Source organism: Polistes canadensis, unplaced genomic scaffold (assembly GCF_001313835.1).
Source record: "Polistes canadensis isolate GaletaPanama2010 unplaced genomic scaffold, ASM131383v1 scaffold_96, whole genome shotgun sequence".
NCBI lineage: Eukaryota > Metazoa > Arthropoda > Insecta > Hymenoptera > Vespidae > Polistes > Polistes canadensis.
This window is the reverse complement of record NW_014569643.1, coordinates 486948-506933: the sequence shown is the minus strand read 5'-3', so window position 1 is coordinate 506933 and position 19986 is coordinate 486948. Positions and strand designations below refer to the sequence as shown.

Sequence of the window (19986 nt, the reverse complement as noted above, 5' to 3'; positions counted from 1 at the left end):
AAAAAAAAAAAAAAGAAATGAATTAAAATTCCAATAATAAGTGCATTTCAAAATCACAATAATTGAATAATCTCGTCTCCTAATTAAATCATCTCTCTTTCTTTTATATAGTTTATATTTTTAATGCAAGCAGTCCACAGCACGTTTATATTTTAAATTAGGATAGTTAATTAAAACGACATATTCATAATCGACTAGACTAAGAAACATTCTAACCACGTACTTCGAACTTCAAGTTTAATGGAAGAACGTCGTAAAACACCGAGCTTCTAGTCTTGGAAATAAACGCCTTCAGAGATAATGCACTTTGATAATAAATGAGCTCTCCTCTTGAGAGTTAACTTAGTTAATAAAAAAAATAGGGAAAGAAAAATTATTGTTTAATTAAGGATTTTCGTTAAAAATAATAAATCGCAATTTCTATAAACTATCTTCTGAAACATCACGTTATTATTATATTTCACTAACACACTACTTCTTGTATTTATTTAATTTCTTGTCCTTTCATTTTTTTATTTCTGTAAATCACAATCGAAGGCGAACCTTGAGAGACAATTTTATTTGATTTTTCACTATACTTTCACTTTAATTAAAAAAAGGATAAAAATAATATATTTTTGTTTTTTCTTTTTACGAATTATTACCGAGATCGAGTTTAATGCAACTGACACGCGAATGATCGCAGTGAACTTTAACAGCGAACGTTATTCGTAGGTTACACATACAGAGAACGTCAAGTTTACCTAGGAATCAATACGCGAACGAACCTTTTCCATCCTACGTTACATTGCTATAGCAACATCTAATCAAAACAATCTATATTATACAGGGTCTTTCACCTAACTATAGCACCTTTAATATATTGCTTATTTTTTATGATAGAAAAAATGTCAAGAGAAGAAAAATATTCTGTTCGAAGGCTTCAAAATACAGTGATGGGCCGAAATTTTTTCTCACGGTCGTTTTTTTTTTTTCAAGATTTCAAGGTATACATATATACGACTACTTCCTTTTCGATACTATCCTAAAAAAAGGAAAAAAGAAATATCGAACGAAACAAAAAAGGAAAATGGAACGTTCGAAAAGAGAGATCTAAGACGATTGATTAGATCGTATTTGAACATCTCACGATGATGATGATAATAATAACAGTAATATTAATGATCTAGGAGTTTCCTTTGAAGTTTAAGAAGAATAGAAACCACGGTTGTTGGTTGTTCGGTGACAAGCTCTAGTGAAGGAAAATAATTTTAGCCGGAAGGACAATGAATTTGCTAGTCCTTTGGACTATATATGATAGGTGCGAGAGAGGTTGGTTGGTTCGTCCTTTAATAGTTACAGGACTAAGGAGGATGCTTCGTGACAAAGTAAAGCCGCAGTTAGGTCCACAGATAGAATATATCGACAGTTCAGTCAGAAGAAACTTTCGAGACACGACCCAAGTGACTAGAACGACGACTTGCCTTAGACTAAATTGCACTCTACCGGGTGGCTCAATAAAACCGATATAACCTATTTCCTTGTTGTTTTTCTTTTTATTCTTTTTTCTTCTTTGTCAAGTTTATGACGATTCATTCTACAACGTCGAAGAGACACACCGATGTAGTTCATTCAATGAATAAATCTTATTCGTGACTAGTAAGACACCGTATATATACAAAGAGTAGGCAGACAAGTGTATGAAAAATTCAGGACGCATGGCTAATTTGGCTTCCGGTGGTAAACCGGTGAATAAAACGATATGCAAATCGAGAGTATCGATATCCTTTCGGTTGCAAAGGTAGTTCGTACACTTTACTAAACTCACGTATACGCAAATACACACACAGATAGAAGATATAAAATCTAGTCGTCATTAAAATTGTCGAATCAATCCTTCTCAACTGGTAATCATTAATTTTCGACTTAAAAGAGAATGCCATCTGCTGTCATACAATGAATACGATTTTCACGACTACGTTAAATTCATTATTAATTCAAGTACCTTCTCCTACCACTACTCACTAAGTAATTATAACGTAATTAACTTACCTCTTTCTCTCTTCTCCTATATTTAATATAATCGAATGAGAAATGTGTCTGACCTGCTGTAGATTTCAGAATCAATATATTCTGATATTTTAGACTTAGCACAACATTTTCTTATTATATTATTAAAAGCATCAAATTTGAATCCACGAATTCAACGAAGGACGATATTTTCAAGTAATACAATTATCGTCGCAATATTTAAATTATTCTGGACTTCAAAAAAAAAAAAATGTACAGAAAATTCGTAAGTTGAAAAATATTGGGATTAAGAAAAAAGGGGCAAAAAAACGAACGAAGCTAAAGGAGACTTTTGAAATTTATGGGAAAGAATAAAGAAAGGTTGTTAATAAAATGAAAAATTTGGGAGATAAAAAGTATGGGCTATAGGCAAGAGTTATGCAACGATACAGGTTTTCTCTTTCTTTCTATTACTTTTGTTTTTCACATAGTAAGTACTACTTATGTACTCGATTATTTATGTGTTAGTAGTGGTAGTGTTAGTAGTAGTGGCCATATTACGTCCCTCTTTTCTCGGCTTAAAAACGTTCATGGGTTGGCACATGGGTTGGCACATGGGTTGGCACGTGGATAAGAACAGATGGTCCTTTCGTCCCCAGGAAGCCACGTAAGCCGTGCGAGTTAATGCTCGGCTGAATATTCACAAGTAGTTGCAACCTACCATTCTTCTTTCTAAAGCTACGTTTATGACGCTTCGACGCCTTAAAAGTGCTTATTCTCCTTCATTTTTTTTTTCTTTTACCTCATCCTCCTCCTACATCCGCACCGTACACCTACATCTATACCTCCGTAGAAAGTGGGAAAAGTGCTTAAAGATAAGAAATACATTTTTATTTTGTAAACGTTGCTCCTTCAAAGAGATAAGAAGTAATTCATAGGGGTAGTAAAAGCGTTTATTCATCAAATTCTGTCTCTCCTCTTGTCATTTTCCTTGACGCGTAAGGAAATGAAAAGGATATATACGAGAAACATTAATTCTAGCAAAAGGACGAGTAACATAACTTTCTGCTATGACAGAATTTGCATAAAAACGATTTCGTAGCCCTTCGTTGTATGTGTTACTACTGCTGCTACTGCTACTACTACTACTACTACTACTACTGAAGTGAACTCAGTTTGACTCGTTGATGAGAGAAACTCAAACGCCATTTTTCAGCCCCTTTTATATAAAATTCGTCAAATATAAATAATGCCATCCTATGATCTTCCATTGTTCAATTTTCAGAGATTGCAATTTTTAAGCATACGACACCAGATTCTCAAAATCAACATAAATAAATGCACATGAAATATAAAAATATAAAAAAGAGAAAAAGATTCTTGAAATAATTCATAAAAGACATACAAATTCTCTGAAAGAATATAGCAAAAAATAAAGACAGCAAATAGAATGGATCTAATCAAAGTGCCGACGATGACGATAATAATAGTGGAGAGAAGGGAGGTAAAATAAGGGGAGAAAGTACGAGAACAAGGGTTGGAAGAAGAAGAAACTTTCTCTTATGTAGTTCCTCTTCTTTTTAGAAATATAAGGGAAGTTTGACCTAGGAAAATTTTCCAACACCTCCTTCCACCACTACTTTCTCTTAAATCCACCCCCTTCATATTCTCTTCATCCCTCTTCACCGCCTTCTTCTTTTCTTCTTCTTCTTCTTCTTAGCTCTGTTTTCTCTTTCTTTTTCGACCTTCTCGCGACGATACTTATCGTCTTTCCTGATAAATGGCACCACTTTTACTCCCTTCGACCCTTCGAGAACACCATCTCTTCCCATTTGGTTCCGCCATACGCAATTTTCTTTCCATCTTGTATCTCTCTTTCCGTATTTTCTCTTTTTTTTTTTTTTTTTAAGAAAGAAAAAAGAAAATTTGTAAAAGACTTCTACCTATCCTTCGATTCCTTCTTTTCTTTTTGCTTTCTTGAAACTAAATATACACGCAAATCTACAAGACTGATTTTTATAAAAAAGTTATTATACCGTTTTATATTATACTGAACACAATTGTAGGGATATCAATCTTTGTCAAATTTTTCTGATTCTACGATAAAGCTCCCATGATATTTCTTGAATTTATTCAACATCATATTATTAATTAAAAATATTTTCCTTTCTTTCTTTTTATGAAATAATTAATTAATATTTTTCTATTACCAATCAATCGAAAATTTCTTTTTTCCTTTTGTTCATTTTCCAATTGATTTTATATTAAGATTAAGTCAATTAAATACGATTCTATATTTTTACGTTAATATTTAGAATATATTTTTGTACAAAAATAAAATGTCAAAATGAATTATTAAATGATCGTTTACGTCGAAGATCGTAAATCAGTTTACAAGGAAGATTGAAGAAAAGAAAAGAAAGTTGTAGCCAATGATCTTTCTTCGCACCAGGATCAAAGATGTAACTCATTAATTATACGCTCATTCGTGAAAACTTTAAATGACATTTTCGATTAAACGGTCCTACTTTTTTTTTTTTTATTTCAACGAACATTAAATATATGTACACCAATGAATTAACTTTCACCGATGATTAAGCGGAAAACGATTAGGACATGCTTTACAAAATTATCCTTAGTTACTTTTCTTTCTTTCTTCTTCTTCTTCTCTTATATATATATATATATCTCAAGGATATTTTCTACACGTCGCGATCAACATGACGATGATTATTAATGAAATATAAATGAACCATTCTTGATTAATGAACCCGAAGTAAATACCTACAAGATTTCGGTAATTTACATAATAATAATAATTTTTGTTGAAATTTTGTCTTTATGGTAACTCATTCTTTGCTGCATATAGACAACGATTAAATGTGTAAATTATGAATTTTGTTTATTAACGTGGGCGTTAATTACATACACGTGAGCAGTGTACTTACAAGTAAATAACTGGATGCATTGCTACCAGTGGATTCCCTCTTTCTTGGAGACTCGAAATCTCTTTGAACCAAAGACGTCATCGTGTTTTCATATTAATCACGATGCCTCGACCTCTTTGAGTAGACTGTAACGAATGATTAATTAAAAGTTGTCCAAGTTGAAATGAAAAAGGGCTCGCACGTTGATTCCTTTTCGACGAACACCAATGCAATTCGTGTCATCGGTCAAACACGTTGATTTCTTAACCGTCTTTCATCACTATCATCTGAAACGAGAAAAAATTATTTTAAGTGATTGAAAATGAAATAAATACAAAGGAACACTTTTAATTACGATTTTATTAATTATATATAGATCCTGATATGTAATTAAAATATTTTTCAAATTAGATCGAATTTTATTATTTTTATTTATTTTTTTATTTATTTTAATTATCAATTCTCGACGATCTTGTTATTTTTGTTTTGTTTAAATATTAGCCAACGTTTGCTTTCTCGCTTGAATATTTTTAATCTGATTTTCCAAAAATCCCCATAATTATATATTTTAATCGAGTGTAATCATTTAATTAGAAGAAAATAACTGTGTCGTGGATAGTTTCAAGGCCGTGACCTTAGGAAGGAATATAACAAGCATGAGAACAATTTCCTCTCACTCTGTTGTTAGATCGTTTAATAGTAGAAATGAGATAAAGTTAGAATAGCGGATAAATCGTACTTCGCGGATATATTGCGAGAATACAATGGCGATGGGGAAATCCTATGGGAATGTATATTCTTATTTTCCAAGAGGTGAAGTAATGGTGTTAGAAAGGTACGAGTCAATGAAACTAGCGGTGCTAAGAAAAACGGAAAACTTTATTTTACCGTCCATTATTATGCATAAACTAATATTTTTTAAAATAAATAATAATAATAATAAAATAAAAACTATATAGATTTTGAATGAAATATAAATAATTAAAAAAAAAAAAAGGAAGCAGAGGAACGCGTAGAATTTCATCGAATATGAAGTAAAGAAAATTTCGGATAATTCTAACGCGAACTAACGAAACTAATTTCGAGCTTATGCTCGTAGTATTAACGTTCATGAATAATCATGCAATTTATTCTCTACCGTAATTAACCAACGAGATAATCCAATATCGATTGTAATCTAAATTATGTTCCGTATAATTTTGAAAATGGTAACAACGAAACGATCAAAAGTTTCTCGTCCAATATTCCAAATTATTATTTTATGCTACTAATCAACGTAAAATAATCAAACAGGAGTTTTCATTTTCTGTTATCATTCGGTCGTTGGTTTCCTTTACTTTCTTTCTTTATCTGGATATTTCAACGATTCTATCGTTTAATTGAAAGTACAACGAGTATGAAAACAAACGAATTTTTTGTTAATATAATCTAACAAAGATAATTACTAATAAATAAATAATTAATAAGAAAGTTTTGTTTTAAATTTTGTATTATTTATTTTTTTAATTTCATGCAGAGATTTAAAATACACAGAGTATATAAGCTCATGCATACTTGGGGGATTAAATCGCACACGATTCGAAAACTCGTTTCAGAATCTCCGAATTTATGATCGTGAATTATCGACCGTGAGTACCTTGCGAAAGATATAACCAATGAGAGAAAGAGAGAGATCGTAACTCTGTTATTTAGCGAGAACACTCTTCGAAACATTTTAAAAACAATAATTTCTCTCTTTCAGATAAATTCAAGAGAGAAATCGAACTGAGGTCGAAATAGTTTATTTATCAACCGACTGATTATAAGATTCATTAGTATCATAACTTTGTATTTTTTCTTTTTATTATATAAAAAACGATAATTACGATATTAGTGTCGAATTAAATCTATTATATTGTCTCTTGTGTAATAATAACAACGATAATAATAACCACGAGAAGATACTAAATGTCCCGCATTAAATGAAAAATGTATAAGAAAATAACTAGAAACATTAACTGCCAAATCAACTGGCCATTGACTGCCAAATTGTTTTGTTTTTAAAAAATTTCCAAATGAGGATTGTGGCAGATTGCATGAAAGAAAACTCTAATAAGAAACTATTTCTTTTGTTATATGCGTTATCTTATACATACAAAAGTAGCTATTATTTATGCCATTTTTCTATGCAGTCCAGATATAACCGAGATGTGTACATAAGATTACAAAATCCCCAAATGGGAATCGTGGCAGCTAATGAATTAAGAATCATTCATTACTATCTTTAGAATTTATATATAAAGAATCTATTATTTATTTGTAGAAATTTTAATTTTTATCTAATTAAATTGTAGAAATCTAATTCGTCGTGCGATCCATCCTATTGGAAATTTGGATTATGCGAGTTGAGGTATGTTTATACACGAAGATAAATATGAAGGAATGTATATATATATATACAGAAAAATTTCTTTCATCGAAGTTAACTTCTTATCTCGAGGACGGAAAGAAAGTGTCAAAATGAAACAGAAGGAATTACCCTTATCTCGAGAAAGTTGAGCCAAGTACCGGATTCCCTCAAATACCGGACAAAATAAAAACGCGAATAGTCATTTCTTCCTACCTTTTTCAAGGAAAAAAAAAAATTAAGGATCAAATAAAACAAATCCGTTGTTTTCTCCCATTTGAACTTGGCTTTGAGGAAATATTTTCTTTTTTATTCTCTTAGAAAAGAAAATCTATAACATGTTATTGCTGTAACAACGTTAATAACAATTATTATTAATATAATACTCTGGTAATAAACATGAATCAAAATAAAATGTAAAAATATTTCTCGCGATTATGTTAATACTTCGATGAAAAGTATACGGAGATATACGATAATGATTAATAATAACGTAACGGTAATTTTAATCTCTACTTGTTTACCCTTTTATAAAAATTTATTACTTAATCTAATAATTAACGTAATTAGCTTTGATCCCATTAAAAGTACTCGAGTAATAATCTCGATACCTGTACCTACTTGAGAACGTTGACTCTCGTTCGTAACTCGTTGAAGAACGTACGAACGAATTTCGCAAGTAGATTTTAATCGAGACCAATCAAAGACAGAGTGCATCGTTTGCTTCCTCGACGCGACGTTGAGATCATTAGTAACTTAAAAGTAAACTTAAAACGCTACGTCACGCGTTCTCTCGGTAAAGATTTATCGACACGAGATTATTTACAAAAATCTAAAGATCCTAGAGAAAGTTTCATCGAGTATCGATCCTATATAATTTAATGATACAGAATTACTTTATTATTTTCTAACATTAACGTTTTATAACTTTTGATTTCATTTGTTTTTTTTTTATATATACACACACACACATGTATGTATCTGTATTCGTATTTAAAATTATTTTTAATCGAGTATAATATTACTCTATTATTTTCTAAGACTTTCCTAAATTTCTAATTAAATTTACATAGTTTAATTATACGTCGCGTCACTACGAAAGCTTGTAAACACACTCACACCGAGAACTGGCAAACGACTGAACCTTGGCTCCTTGTCATACAGTTTGACTATGTCAATCGTTTATATCCTTTGTTTATGTTTAGCACGACCCTCCGTACTCCTATCTAAACATTTATAAGAACTTTGTAATAAACTTGCCTAAAGATTAATAAAGAATGAAAGAAAATTTGCATAAAAAATTAAATAATAAAAAAGATAACGTTTACGGGATTGTTGATAGGAAAGATAATATTTGTTTGAATTGTGAGCTCTAAGATGATGGAATAATTGTTTGAAAATTCAGTTCCCCTTTCACCAAATTATATTTCAGATAACAAAAGGGTGTGTTCGCCTAAGGGCGAACATCGACGTTCTACGAATTTAATATACTCTTAATTATATTCGCCTTGCAAGCATGAGTGCTTTCAAGGTTCTGACGTATACTCTTAAAGAATATAAAGGGTGAAACGAATTGAGAAGAATCGCTCGATTACCTTCAATATCCTCAAAAACCTAAATGAATGAATTTGACATTGCATTATTCGCTAAAGAAATTATTTTCTTTTTTAAGGGGAAATAATAACGCGATAATTATCTACGTTAAGATGCTAATTACCTGTATTTAACTAAAGAGAAATGACACTAATATAAATAGCACATTATTCCAGATATATAACTGAAACTCTCTAATTATTAAGAAATTTGTGTAATACCGCAGGTCCTAACGAGCAAAGTTTTAACCGAGTTTCAAACACACCGAAGGGATACACAATGGATTTAATTTAAAGACAATGGGGGTCAAGAGTCAAGGGTACGATGCCTGTTGTTTTGTCCTCCATGATTTCGATCTCTAAGGCATTAGAGTGCATAGTTTCACGTACTGCAAAACCGCAGACAACTATTTCGACCTTATCATTATATATTATACATTCTATCCGAATTAGAAAATGAATTTTTACCAAATTCTAAACGAAATTTATGATTACATAAGAAATCATTTCATTCGTTTACTTTAATAATCCGATGAAAGAATTTTTCATAAAAAGAGGGGAGGACTGACAGTTCCCAAAATTACAACCACGGTTTTTTTCTTAAAAAGGGTGCGAAATCTATCGCAATCATTTTCCAACTCCTAAAAGTTGACCTTTTTTTATTTCCTTTAAGCAGGAATTTCTTCACAGGAATACACAACAACCGAACATCGTCGTCCCTTTTTTTTTTCTTCTTACCGTGATCTACTAACGTTAGAAAATACTCTTTTCGAAATTACAAGACGTGGTCAACTGACAAAATAAAAAAGTAATATATATCAAACGCGTATACGTAAACTTCGTTAAAAGTAAAAGAAAAAATACAATTTGAGAAGGAACAAAAATGTGAGAGAAAGGAAACAGGAGGGTATAGTTGTAAACGTAGTTGTGCTCGATCCCAAGACAAAATTATCTTAAATTGACCGAACGATTCTACCCGCATACCCTTACTAAGAAGAAAACTTCTTCGGAATTGAAACGAGCCTTGACGAGAACGTCCGTTTATTCGCGTTCTTTCGTATCTTCGTCCTTCGGACTTTATATAGTCGTATTATACTATGTATTGTCCTATAGAAATTAAGTATATATATATATATATATACAGAATGTTTCAAAATATATCGGCGTAACTTTAAGAATGTTTCCAGTAAGCTAAGATAAAAAAACATAAAACACCTTAATCATAATCATTTTGTAATTATACTCTTAAATCGTTAAATGATTTTTATAGAAAAACAAAGAAGAAAAAAGTAAGAAATATTGTCCAGGTAAAAACTTGATAAGAAAAAGCAAGAAACTTTGGAGACGACTTAAATATTCACTCACTACTATACGCCTAGTGTATTTAAGACAAAAAAAAAAAAAGGAAGACAAAGAAAATGATAGAAGAAGAGAACAAACGAGTCTTGCTTGCCTATCCACCCACGTAAAATGTAGGATCCACTTAACGCCTCGAACGATAAACATATCGACCTAACGTTTCTCTAATACGGAATTCTCTCTTCCAGATCAAACGACTATATATACTATCAATGTGCATACGCTCGAATACACGAGCAGTCTCGGTGTCGTAGGTCGACTTAATAAATTTTAACCTATTCGCTCAAACATACACACACACACACGCGCACACATATTTATTCTCTTTCTTTCCCTGAAACTCCCTACTCACACATTCATATGTGTCTCTTTCAGTCATACACTCATACATTCCTCTTATTCACACATTTTCATTCTATCACTCCTACATTCAAATACACAAACACACACACTTTTTTCACTTACATCCTTAAATGCACGTCTACAAACTTTCTCTCTTTCTTTTTCTTACACATTACACATACATAGAGGCTTTTATATATGTCAGAGAAGAACACGTAGAAGAGATAAGAAAAACATACTAAAAGTAAAGAACATCCTATCGTGGTGTGTTCTCGAACCATTTTATTCAGTCCCAATATACGTTTCTATATAATCAGTCGATGAAAACGTTTGCAAAGCCACGTGCAAGTTGCCGCACAAGAAGAAAGATTCTTAATACAAAAGTACTAAAGGTGATTTTATCGAAGATACCTTTTATCGTAACGAGTATTATTCGATATCCTTAAATTGTTTTCTTCTCTTAGAAAATAAAGAAGAAGAAGAAGAAGAAGAAATAGATGAAGGAGAACAAAAATGGGAAAAAGAACATACGACACGAAAAAGAACGTATGTCGAAAAATATATGTTTTTCGCGAAATCAGAAATAAGTGTTTTGAAGAGGTCGCGAACCGAGTTCATGGAGTCGCGTTTCCACAGAAGCTACATTCCACGAATGCGTCGGCCGTACTTCCTGCTGTCTGAATGAAACGTTCCCTTGGTATTTCCAAGATAAAAACAAAACTTTACCGGTGGATTCCTTAAATTATCAAATATCCGGTTGAAAGAATTGTAAAACAATTCGCCCTAAACATTGTCTTCATTTCTTCATTTTAACAAATTTGTAAAAACCATCTTTCATTCGTAAAATCAAAACTAAACAACCGAGAGGACCGATTCGTATAATTCAACAAATAGATACGTACGCGGTGCACGTGTGAGTGTTTAAATAATATCTACATGGGACAACATAAAAGAAAAGGGAAGTCTTACTTCGTGCTAGAAACTCTACCCAGAGATAGATGGATGAATAATGAAAAGACTAAAATGTAGGAGAGAAGTCTGATCCCTTCGGTTCTCTCAATTCCACGTGTCAAGCAAACCACCGTGAAGTATCCTATTGCCGTTTAAACTCGGTTTTAGTTTGTTCACGTGGGGTTTAATCCTCTGAGGAACGACCAAACTTCATTTTCTTCGTACGTACACGATCACACTCGAATACACATTTTACGCACACGTACACGCACAAATACGCACTTTCACCAATACAAAAATTTATCGATCACATTCTTGAAATAAATCTTTCACTTTAATGCAAAACACTTTGCAAGTTAACGCAAACAAATAATTTTACTGCCAAAATGTTATATTTAAGAAAATTTGTCGAAGAAATTAATTAGAAAAATAATACGTTTAAAGTAGGATGATCTAGCAACGATGTGACCTCGAGTACCACTGCTTATAGCATTAACACCGACATCACCATCAACCTCTTCTTCCACCACCACCATCACCACCACCATCACTACCACCATCATCACTATCACTACCATGCTCGCAAACATTAACAACCAGTTATAAACACATTGTACGTGTATTTATATATGTTATAGGCAAAATAGGCAATCCGGCATTGTGAACAATACCTAGGCATTAAAGCCTAAATGCATTAGGCCTAAAACTAACCGGCAATGTAGGAAATTAATTCATATATCTCACATTTCCTAGACGTTCTGTAGAATGACAAATGAGAAACCGGCAAAATAAGAAATACATCTCCGATTCGTTTCGAATGATTTTCAATAGAATGCAGATATGAAACATTTCGTTCTAAACCTAACTTATCTTCCGCTATGATAAGGAACAAAAGAGACAGATTTTCCATGGTGATCTTTATGAATATCAGTCAAAATGCAATAATCTTCTATTACGATAAATACCAGTGGGTAATAACCCACCGAATAGAATAAGTTTCAATTTATAGAAGTGTCATTTTAGAGAATTATCATTTTTCTGTTTCCTACATTGCCTAAAAACGCCTGGCATTTCCCACTTTGCCTATAACATATATAAGTATGTAAGGTATCTTAAAAAATGATACATAATTTTAAACCTAATTTCTATGATTGTTCGATTATGTTTATTTAGTTCTTTGAAATACTTAAATTTTAATTAAGTAATTGGTGTATGTATTGGTATTACCAGGTATTTATTAAAGAACAAGCAAATTGTCATTTATTTTTGTTATTTTTTTCTTCATATAGCGTATAGAAATAATTATAATTATTATTATTTGATTGTATATATAAATTACGCTTTTATTCATACGTTTAGTTTATTTTATATTATTTTGTTTAAATAACTTTTATGAAAACAAAGTAATTCATTAAATTCGCGTTCGATCGAAATTTAATGAATTCATGAATTGCGTTTATATTACTTTTCCAGAACGTGCCGATATATAATTTTAGTAATGATCCAAAAACGGTGCAAAGCACACGTGGATGCAAAGCTTGGAACGAAGACGTACGTGCTAATGAATCACGCAGTCAAAATATACCTAGTGCTCTTTCTCTCTTTCTCTCTCTCTCTCTCTCTCTCTCTCTCTCTCTCTCTCTCTCTCTCTCTCTTTGCACGAGAAGCATATGCGTTAGTTGGTAGGAAGATAAAAATGAAAAAGAAAAAAAAAAAAAAAAAAAAAAAAAAAAAAAAAAAAAACACGTTGTGTATTAATAAACGTGCGGACACGAGGTTTGTAATCGTGTGCGTTGTTAGATGAAACGTTTCTTATACCTTCTCGAAAAATGTTTTCATTATTTCCATCATTCTAAGCTACTTTGAATCCCAATCATTCTTGAAATTAAACTCTTAAATAGTTGAGATTCTTAATATAAACTCTGAACTCCAATATAAAAACATGAAATTGAAGAATTCCTAATTAGAATAAGAAAATAAAATAAAATAAACAACCATCATTATATTTTTATATATTTTTGTAGAACTGCATTAAATTTGTATAATAAACTGGAATAGAAAAAAAATTAGATGATAAAAGATTTATAATGAAAATTTATTATTTAATTAACTTTACGACGTTCGTTCCTTCATTGCCATATCATGAATATTATCGTGACACAAGATAAAATACGATTCGCGAGTAACAGATATACATAACACGTGCACGTGCACGCACACGCGTATATACATACACGTGATACAAAAGCACGATTATTCCCCTCGCAAAATATACAACACATACACGTGTATCCCTATATAGGTATTCAGCAGCAATTAAATCAAAACGATCGACTCTCGTTAATTGGCCCATGTCACGTCTCGTTACTATCTACCTTTGTTTTGACCATACTCGACTTCGTGTGTTAAAGTACTATTATTATCTATCCGTATCACACGTATGTTTCGAGTGTTCCTATATAGAGAACAACCAAAATACGTATTACGTTATCCTACCTAAGTACTTTACGTGATCAAAAATGTATTGTTAATGAACCGATTTCATCAGTCATTAAATAATTCTATTCATTTCAACATTTAATCCTTACATTTACACATGTATTTTCAACTTTATCAGATAAAATATAACAAATGATGATTTAATATATCTTTTAGATATTGTATTCAATATTAATTATAGATAAATATTGTATTTAATTAAGAAAGAAAAGAACAAAATTGTAAAAGTTACTTATAAACTAATTGAATAAATATTACATAAATTCGTACATATATTTTTGTTTACATTGTATTGCACATTTCTAATTAGAAAGAATGAATGAATAATGAAAATACGATTAATATCTTATTAAGATAACGACCCGAATAAATGTATATCGAACGACAAGTAATATTGAGTATTGAATACTTTTATAATTCATTGAATTGAATCGTAACAATGGCTATCAATCGGAACGAACGTATAATATCATGTCTCTTTTGAGCTCGTACGAATGTTTGTGATTTAAGGAGCGTTACACTCTTGATTTGTTTATCGCTAAACGAAACTATTCGTTGTTGTTTCAGGAAACGTGTAGGAGTGTGCGATCATCGTACATGAGCTACCATCTGTCAAGCATACGAGAAAAAATCGTTCAGTGATATGCCACAAAATCGTTTATTAGTCATTTCCTGTTACAAACTCTAGTCACGAGAACTAAAAAGACAAAAAAGAAGGAACAAAAACAAATGAGAGAAAAAGAAAGAAATAGTTATGAAACCTAAATGATAAAAGCGATGAGTACTATAAACACGAACTGGTAATGCAACTTATATTGTTTTTATTCTTCTTTTTTACTTTTTTTTTTTTAAACTAACTTTAATATTAACTTATTTTTGTTTGTCCAATACGTTAAAGGAAAAACGAGTTTGTGAGTCACGTTGATTTATTTCTTCGTATGCATTCAGGTATCTATGTGTGCCGGATGTGTAACGAAGAACACACTACAAGTTATCACATTTTCCCTATCATTTTTTATTTTTCCCCACTCCCTTTTTTTATATTTCTTTATGTCTCGTTTAAATAAAATCGCACGAAGTAGATGAAATAAATAATTTTTTATATATATATATATATATATATATATATATATATATATAAAAAGATCTGCTTTATTTTTATTTTCACCTTGATTCCAACAAGTTTTTTTTTTTCGTTTGGATATAATCGTGAAATAGACAAAAACAACGATTAGCTTTTATCTTCTCCATAATATTTGGTCTTTTTATCCGGTAAAATTATTATTCCTTCATATGCGTCGATAAAAAAAAGGAAGAAAAAAAAAATAGTATATTGAAAATACCTACTATATAATAGAAAGAACAAAAACGAAACGGATGATTAAATATATTAAGAATACATTACTTGTGCAAATGTCTTTTTTTGCATAAGAAAAGGCAGCACAGTGCACTGTTTATTACCGGTTCATAAGAGGTGTTTAATTCGGGTGGCGTTGCCGTTGGCGTTATTGCTTTAGACGTCATATTATTCTCATGCCGAGCGTTCAGAACTCTAAGGATATTTTCATGTTTGTACGATTTCTTCTCGAGTTCATCTAAATACGTAAAATACATAATTATCTAATACTCGTTTATTCGCTTTACCGTTCCACCCGCGTGTTCCCCCCCCCCCTCACCGCACTTTCTTCTTTTCTCTTCTCTTCTCCTCCCATGATTTTCCATAAAATTTGTTTTCGATAAATAAATATTAAATCAATCATATTCTAATCAATAATATTATTTATACTTTCTTTTACTTCGAGTAGAAGAAATAGAAAATACATTCTCCCCCACCCCCTCCCTCCCTTCCATGACGTTTTGAACGAAGGTTTTTTCTTCTTTCCGGGAAAAAAAGGAGATGATAAATCTCAACTTTCTCTCTACGCAGTATGTACTATAATATTGAAATACATTAACTTTTCATCTATCTAATCTTCTACTCGATTCCAACGTCTTGTACATTAATTCCATCCTATACCAATGCATACACTTGCGTATAGTTTTGATTAAAATACCCTAGAAATATTTCGAAAAGAATAAAAAGTCCAATATAAGAAAGATAGATCTAAAGTAGAAAAAGAAATAATCAAAGTAAGAAGTAACAGTAATTTATAAAAATTAGGGAATTGAAGAAAAAATTCGTAAGACTACTGAAGATAAGGACTCGAATAAGAATGACCTTCGTTATTGAGATCCGTCCAGGCAGAAAACGATCAGGTGGAAATTAATAGCAATGGGGAGGGATTTACTTTTCGATTAAAGAAAGAGAGAAGAAGAAAAAGAAGAAGACAAAAAAATGTAATTATCGAGCTTCTTGAGAAAGGCCAACCAGCAACCGTCAGAGTAATGGCGCGTTTATGGCTTAAGAGAAGAAGAAGAAGAAGAAGAAGAAGAAGAAGAAGAAGAAAAAGAAAAAGAAGAAGAAGGAGTAACGGAGTAGTTTCTCGTCCGGACAGATGCTTCTTCTTTTGTGTGTAGGGCTGCCTCTCGAGATACAAGGGTTCGACATTAGCAAGAGGAGTCGTCACGTGGTATTGAACGCTCCTACAAGAGAGGAGGACCTGAAAGGGGTTGGTTAAAGCAAAGAGTCTCCAAATTTTGCCAAACTCGTGCTTCCCTTAAATTATCTAATCCTTTTTCCTTCAAGGACAAGCATATTCTTAACGCTAAACCTACCAACACTTCGTGCATACCTACTCATCGTAGGTAAAAATCATTTGAAAAATTGGTTATAAATAAAAAAAAAGAAGAAAAATATTTAATCAGATTTGCTATTATACGTAATATAATCCGAGAGCTTACTTTAAATACCAACTACGTTCTCCCGAAAACCGCTCGTTTGTTATTACATAAAGATCATGCAAGATGTCGTCAATAGGGAAAAATACGGATATCCATTGTAAAGAAATTCTATAGAATTACGAATTAACGAGACGGTACGTTAAGGATACGTTGAAATTCCTCCCCTCAATTTGAGAAAAACTCGAACGCTTTATAAAAAGACTCGAGAAAACGTATTTCGTATTTTTCTAAACAGTTCGATCCAGTGTGTGTCGCATCATTGAGAATCTCGTATCGTAAATTCATTTCAAAATGTCGAGTATTAATAGAAATCTATTTAAACGATTTGTTCTTACGATTTTTATTCTCGGATGTGTTCTCGAACGTTTTCGATTGATAGACGGTGTAAGTGTATTTATTCTAAACACTCAATTGAAATTCAAGTGAACATTTCGTTTTATTTTATTTTTTGTGTTCTTTTTCTTTTTTCTTTCGTTAATAATTTTGTTTATAACGTAGGCAATGACGCTCGAACAAATGCAAAAAACAGCTATAGGAATTCGAAATAGTTGTATAACGAAGACCGGTGTTAAAACAGGTGAAACGTTAGAAAATCATTTTGCTATTTGTTCAAAATGAAGTCACATTAATTAATCATATTACGTATTCTTACATATTTTGAAAGATTCTGTATAATATCTTGAATTCTATATGTACGTGAAAAATGTTTAAAATCGATTCGTATCTGTTAAATGTAGAACTCGTGGATGGATTGAAGACTGGGCAATTTCCGGAGGATCACGATTTACAGTGCTACACGCAGTGCGTTATGAAAACAATTCGCACGGTAAAGTATCATAAAATTGACTTTTTATTCAACGTGAAGGTGGAAAAATTTTGTAAATAGTTCTACACACAATTGAAAATTCTTTCGTTCGAATTTGTAGAAATGAATTTGTATATTTTGTTTAAGTTTAAAAATCAAAAAGTGGATGTTGATATGGTGATCAAACAAGTCGAGATGATGATGCCGGTCGACATGCAGGATGCAATGAAAGCTTCCGCAAAAAAGTGCGGAGCATTGGGTAAGTTTTAATTAAACAAATAACAGCAACGAAACAAAGAGGGAATTTTAAATGTTCGGGTAAAATAGCTTTAAAGAAAATATTGTTATCTCGTTGTTACGTTTCGCGCAGAACCTGCCGACGACATATGCGTGACGGCCTTCAACTACGTCAAGTGTAATTACAATGAAAATCCTGATATTTTCTTCTTTCCTTAAATCCAATTTTTCAAATAAAAAATAAACAAGAAAACAACCATCAAGAAATATCGTCCAATGGATCGTAGAATGGAGGAAGACAATGTTTCGATCGATCATGCGAACATTCGTTCATTTGAGTATCATCGTTTGATTTATATTTAAACAAATAATTATAATACGATTTTTGTTTTGTAAGACAATCTTATTTGTTTGATTGTACAAAAAATTATAAATAAAACGTATTATAAAATTACACGCTATTTTATATTACCGTACGTTGTTCATTAAATGACTTCACATAATGAATTATTATTACTAAAATATTGTAAATGTTTATACCTGATTAATTAATTCTATTGTTTGACTTTGTTTTAAGCTTGAATATTGTCACGAATTGGAAATGAAAAATATTATATTAAAACATTTACATTCGATAAGATATCGCAAATTTGTATTCGTAATAATATCCAAATTATACGTGCAAATTTTTTGATTGTGTAATAAACGAGGGAAATAAAAGAAAAAAAAGACAACGTTTAAATGTCGAGGTTTGGGAAATGAAGGTGGAAAGAAATATTACATATATGTATACTATTATATTCCATACATATTATAGACACGTTCGTCATGCTGGCACCAAACGTGATATCAAATTGCAGGGTAATGAAATGGTTCGAGACATTAAATTCGTACCTGCCATAGAAAGAAGGAAACGAAAATTGTCCGTTCTCCCTCTGATACGATTTTAAAGGACGTTATAAAAGAAGCTCCGAACGTTTCCAAAGACAAGTCGTTGTTGAAAAATTCATCGTGAAAAGCACAATCAATTTTTTTCTTATTTTATTCCAATCAACGATTTATACGAAAACGCGAATAAACAACAATATCCAGAAGGATCTACTTTAATCGACAAAATGAAGGCTGCGATTATTTTCGTCATCCTAATCGTCGTTCTGGCGAATTTTCACGACGCGGAAAGTGTGAGTTTCTTTTTCTTTTCGTACGATATATTCTAACACAACAAATTAATACTAATTTTAAAATTGAATTTAATTGATAACTTCGAATTTCTTTTATTTGAACGTTAGAAAAAAATGTCTATGGAGCAAATAAGAACCGCAATTAAATCGGCGAGAAAAACTTGCGCGAATCAAGTAGGTGCTTCGAAAGGTGCGTAGTATAATATTGAATATTTATGAACAAGAAAATTACTTTTTTGTTGTTTCTATTTTCGTTTTAATATTAGTTCAAGGATCAAAGATACGACAGGTACATAAATATACAAAAACACCTTCGATTATTTATTGATATATTTAACAAGCTAGATGTAATTTTTTGTCGCAAAAAATTCATTAAAAACGCAAATTGCAGTGGTGTCTAAAATATTTACTTCAATGTTATGAGCTCATACATTTAATTTTTCCGCAATAAAAAAAAACAGTTTAAACACTTATAAATAATTATCAGTTCGTTTTTATGAAATGAAGAATGACTGCTATGTAGAAAAATCTTTACAGAATTACTGGATAATGCATCGCAAAAAGGCGAATTTCCACCTGATCCAAAACTCCAATGTTACTTTAGATGCATTATGACTTTATCCAAAGCCGTAAGTTAATTTTTATTTTCATTTTAAAGATTCAAAATTGAATTTAAATATTTAAAGAATTTAATTTTTTATTACATTTTCATAAAAAAAAAAAAAAAAAAAAAATAATAATAATAATATTATTAGCTGTATTAAGATCATTATTTCTAAGTGGTATTACGACAAAAATAGATCAAAGATATATATAAATTTTATCATTACAATCAAAGAAACTACTTATCCGAATAAGATAATTATTCTTACGTAAT

The 19986-nt window shown here is 31.2% G+C and overlaps 2 protein-coding genes and 1 long non-coding RNA gene across 5 annotated transcripts in view; 2 read left to right on the top strand and 1 right to left on the bottom strand.

Annotated features, from left to right (window-relative positions):
- Window positions 1–18657, top strand: part of LOC106787271 (general odorant-binding protein 72-like) — a 29600-nt gene extending 10943 nt beyond the window's left edge. The window contains exons 1-5 of one of the 2 annotated variants that reach the window (XM_014749486.1): window positions 17075–17270; window positions 17385–17463; window positions 17624–17712; window positions 17839–17950; window positions 18062–18657. In XM_014749486.1, the coding sequence (XP_014604972.1) occupies window positions 17178–17270; window positions 17385–17463; window positions 17624–17712; window positions 17839–17950; window positions 18062–18147 (459 nt within the window). In that variant the 5' untranslated portion in view covers window positions 17075–17177 and the 3' untranslated portion in view covers window positions 18148–18657. Of the gene's footprint in view, window positions 1–17074; window positions 17271–17384; window positions 17464–17623; window positions 17713–17838; window positions 17951–18061 lie in introns of those variants that run through there. The other variant, XM_014749487.1, reaches the window with a different exon arrangement.
- LOC106787275 overlaps window positions 1–19986 on the bottom strand; it is a 54410-nt gene that overhangs the window by 12617 nt on the left and 21807 nt on the right. For both annotated transcript variants that reach the window (XR_001381767.1, XR_001381768.1), the window contains exon 2: window positions 4938–5203. This is a non-coding gene — a long non-coding RNA (uncharacterized LOC106787275). The remainder of the gene's footprint in view (window positions 1–4937; window positions 5204–19986) is intronic.
- Window positions 18658–19986, top strand: part of LOC106787273 (general odorant-binding protein 56d) — a 2681-nt gene continuing 1352 nt past the window's right edge. The window contains exons 1-3 of the mRNA XM_014749489.1: window positions 18658–19109; window positions 19218–19299; window positions 19647–19738. Of these exons, the coding sequence (XP_014604975.1) occupies window positions 19044–19109; window positions 19218–19299; window positions 19647–19738 (240 nt within the window). The 5' untranslated portion in view covers window positions 18658–19043. The remainder of the gene's footprint in view (window positions 19110–19217; window positions 19300–19646; window positions 19739–19986) is intronic.